The following is a 2,757-nucleotide window of genomic DNA, read 5'->3' as shown; positions in this document are numbered from 1 at the left end:
CTTGAACTTCAGTTGCTGATGGGCGTAATTAACCACCTGGAAACTTCTGTGTTTGCCTTTGCATCGTCTAAGGTCCCTTGTATGTTGGTGTGCTCTGTTGCACTTCTGGTTATTCTGTTTCTTGTCTGAAATCCTTGCTTGGTTCTAGTCTAGTCTTTGTGTAGTTAGCTTGTACTTTGTTGCTTGTTTTCTAGTCTTGTTTCTTGTTTGTATTTCCTTGTCTGGTCCCTGGTTAGTCTGTGTGTAGGTTAGCTGTTAGCTTTTTCTGCTAGTTCCCTCCTTAGTGGCTGCCTTGGCAGCTTTCTGTTCTTGCCCTCATCTGTCAGTGTTTTTCCCTAGTGGCTGCTTGGCAGCTTTCAGTCCTTGCTGTTACCTGTCTTTGTACCCTTTTCAGTGGCTGCCTGGCAGCTTTCAGTTCTTGTCCATTAGCCTGTCCACTTCCTGCCAAGTGTTGTATTGTCTGTCTGTGAGTCCTAGCCCAGTATTCTGTCTTGCTTCCCATGTATATTCCTTTCCCCTCTGACCCTCAGTCCCTGTTCAGTCTAGTTGGTATCCAGTTCCTGCCCTGTCCTGTAAGTCCTGTCGGCCGCCTGCACCCAGGGGCTCAACTCCTGGGGAACGGTGGTCAAGTGCAGGTGAAGTCTAGCTGCTCCTGTCAGAGTTCTGCCTTGTCTCTGGTGTGGGGTGGTTTTGCCTGCCACTGCCGCTCCTCGGCAGTGGTCCAAGGGCTCACAAATCCAGTTTCTGCCTGGAAAACCTAACAGTAACTGGTCCCCATCAGCAGCACTTATCTAAATAGCAGGTGCTACTACCCGGAAAAGTGCTGTTGAATATTGGTCCATAATTTTGTTAAAAGATGAAGGAAAATACCTCAAAATATGAGCCATGTCTGGTCTTGCTAAAATGTTTTTTGAAGAAATATTGATAGTAAAATAAGGAATGTGCTTGTGACATTTACGAGATAGCCTATATTCAGGCATGACTCAAATTTTCTGAGGTCTCTTTCTCCATTTTAGAAAAACAGTATTTGTGCTCACAGTATGTGTCAAAGAAAAAAAATCACGAAATGTGTCTCCCACTGTCTTCTTTTTGGAATGATATGTATTTGCATACATACTGCTTCAATTTCATGTAAATGTATTTCATAGATACTCATTAGAGGTATCCCCAAAATGCAAGTGGACTTGTGTCCATGAAGACTGGAGGTTGTGTACCCCTGTAACATCAATCTATCATCTTCCAGAATCAATTCTGTATTTCAGATCAGATTTTAAGTTGGCCTCATAAAAAATTATTGTGTGCAAGTCATATGCTGAGGGATTTGTCTGAATGTGTTTCTTTTTCACCTGACATTACAGATTTTTTTCATGTGAATTAAAATGAAGAAATTTACTTCTGCACCCAGCATCTTGAACATCACAGAGTATGACTACAGTTATGACAATGAGAGTGACCTATGTGAGAAGAGTCACTCCCTTGAGATATTTCGGTTCCAATTCCTTCCAGTGCTCTTCAGCTTGCTCTTTGTTTTTGGTCTGCTGGGAAATGTTCTGGTAATCTGGGTGCTTATAACCTGCCAGAAACTGAAGGGCATGACTGATGTGTATCTCCTGAATGTCGCTAGCTCGGACCTGCTCTTTGTTTTCTCCCTTCCATTTTTGGCTCATTATGCTGCAGACGAGTGGATTTTTGGCAATGTGATGTGCAAAATATGCTCGGGTATTTATTACACTGGTTTCTTCAGCAGTATTTTCTTTATAACCCTCATGAGTATTGACAGGTATTTGGCTGTTGTTCATGCCTTGGCTGCCCTAACTGTTAGAACAGCCATGCGAGGTACAATTATAAGCATGGTCCTTTGGTTAGTTGCAGTTTTTATATCCACACCAAACTTCTTGTTTTACCAAACATATAAAGAAGGTCATTTGTTGATGTGTGGTATCAGTTATCCAGAAAATACTGATAACCAGTGGAAGCTTTTTACCCAGTTTGAGGTTAACATCGTGGGTTTCTTGGTTCCTCTCAGCATCATCATTTACTGCTACTCTCATATCATTACAAGCCTGCAAAGGTGCAAAAACAAACAGAAGACAAAAGCTGTCAAGTTGGTGGTTCTTGTTGTCCTTGTGTTTTTTCTCTTCTGGACCCCCTTCAACATTGTAGTTTTCTTATATTCTCTCCAAGACCTTCATATCCTGGATGACTGTGAGATAAGAAACCAGTTAGATGTGGCCATTCAGGTGACAACGGCTATATCCTTCATTCACTGCTGTTTGAACCCAATCATCTATGCTTTTGCAGGGGAAAAGTTTAAGTCACATGTTAAGGAACTATTTCACAGAAATATGGGATATGTTTCACCGTGCAAGAAATGTGGTATCTTGCAAGCTCCAATCTGTGATCCTAAGTCCTCAGTACATACTCCAGTCATGGGTACCTCCAGTATGGACACAGTTGTATAAAGCAATTTGGTATCCATTCTATGAAATATTTCACATTTTGTAATATTTGGTCAAATTCCAGGTATTGGTTTCCTAATGAAAATATACTTAAACAAGTCCTTTTTTTTTGCCATGTTAACTAAATTAGAACCAAAATATAATTTTGATTTATATGTTTTTTAGAAATATATAACAAAAACTTGCATAATAATAGATTTGTAATGCGTTTTCATCTTTAAAAATGCATAATATTTTACTTAGTTCTGTGTCATGGAAATTTCAATCCCATCAACAAGTGAGGAAAATACAAGATTTT

The 2,757-nt window shown here is 40.1% G+C and overlaps 1 protein-coding gene across 1 annotated transcript; it reads left to right on the top strand.

Annotated features, from left to right (window-relative positions):
- Nucleotides 1-1,379: 1,379 nt before the first annotated feature.
- LOC115479167 (C-C chemokine receptor type 8-like) lies at nucleotides 1,380-2,462 on the top strand. The gene has a single exon (XM_030216997.1). It carries the CDS (start codon nucleotides 1,380-1,382, stop codon nucleotides 2,460-2,462), a length of 1,083 nt encoding a protein of 360 aa, XP_030072857.1.
- Nucleotides 2,463-2,757: the final 295 nt, after the last annotated feature.

The sequence above is a fragment of the Microcaecilia unicolor genome, chromosome 1, assembly GCF_901765095.1.
Source record: "Microcaecilia unicolor chromosome 1, aMicUni1.1, whole genome shotgun sequence".
Classification (NCBI taxonomy): Eukaryota; Metazoa; Chordata; class Amphibia; order Gymnophiona; family Siphonopidae; genus Microcaecilia; species Microcaecilia unicolor.
The sequence above is the reverse complement of the archived record's forward strand: the minus strand, read 5'-3'. Positions and strand labels throughout refer to the sequence as shown.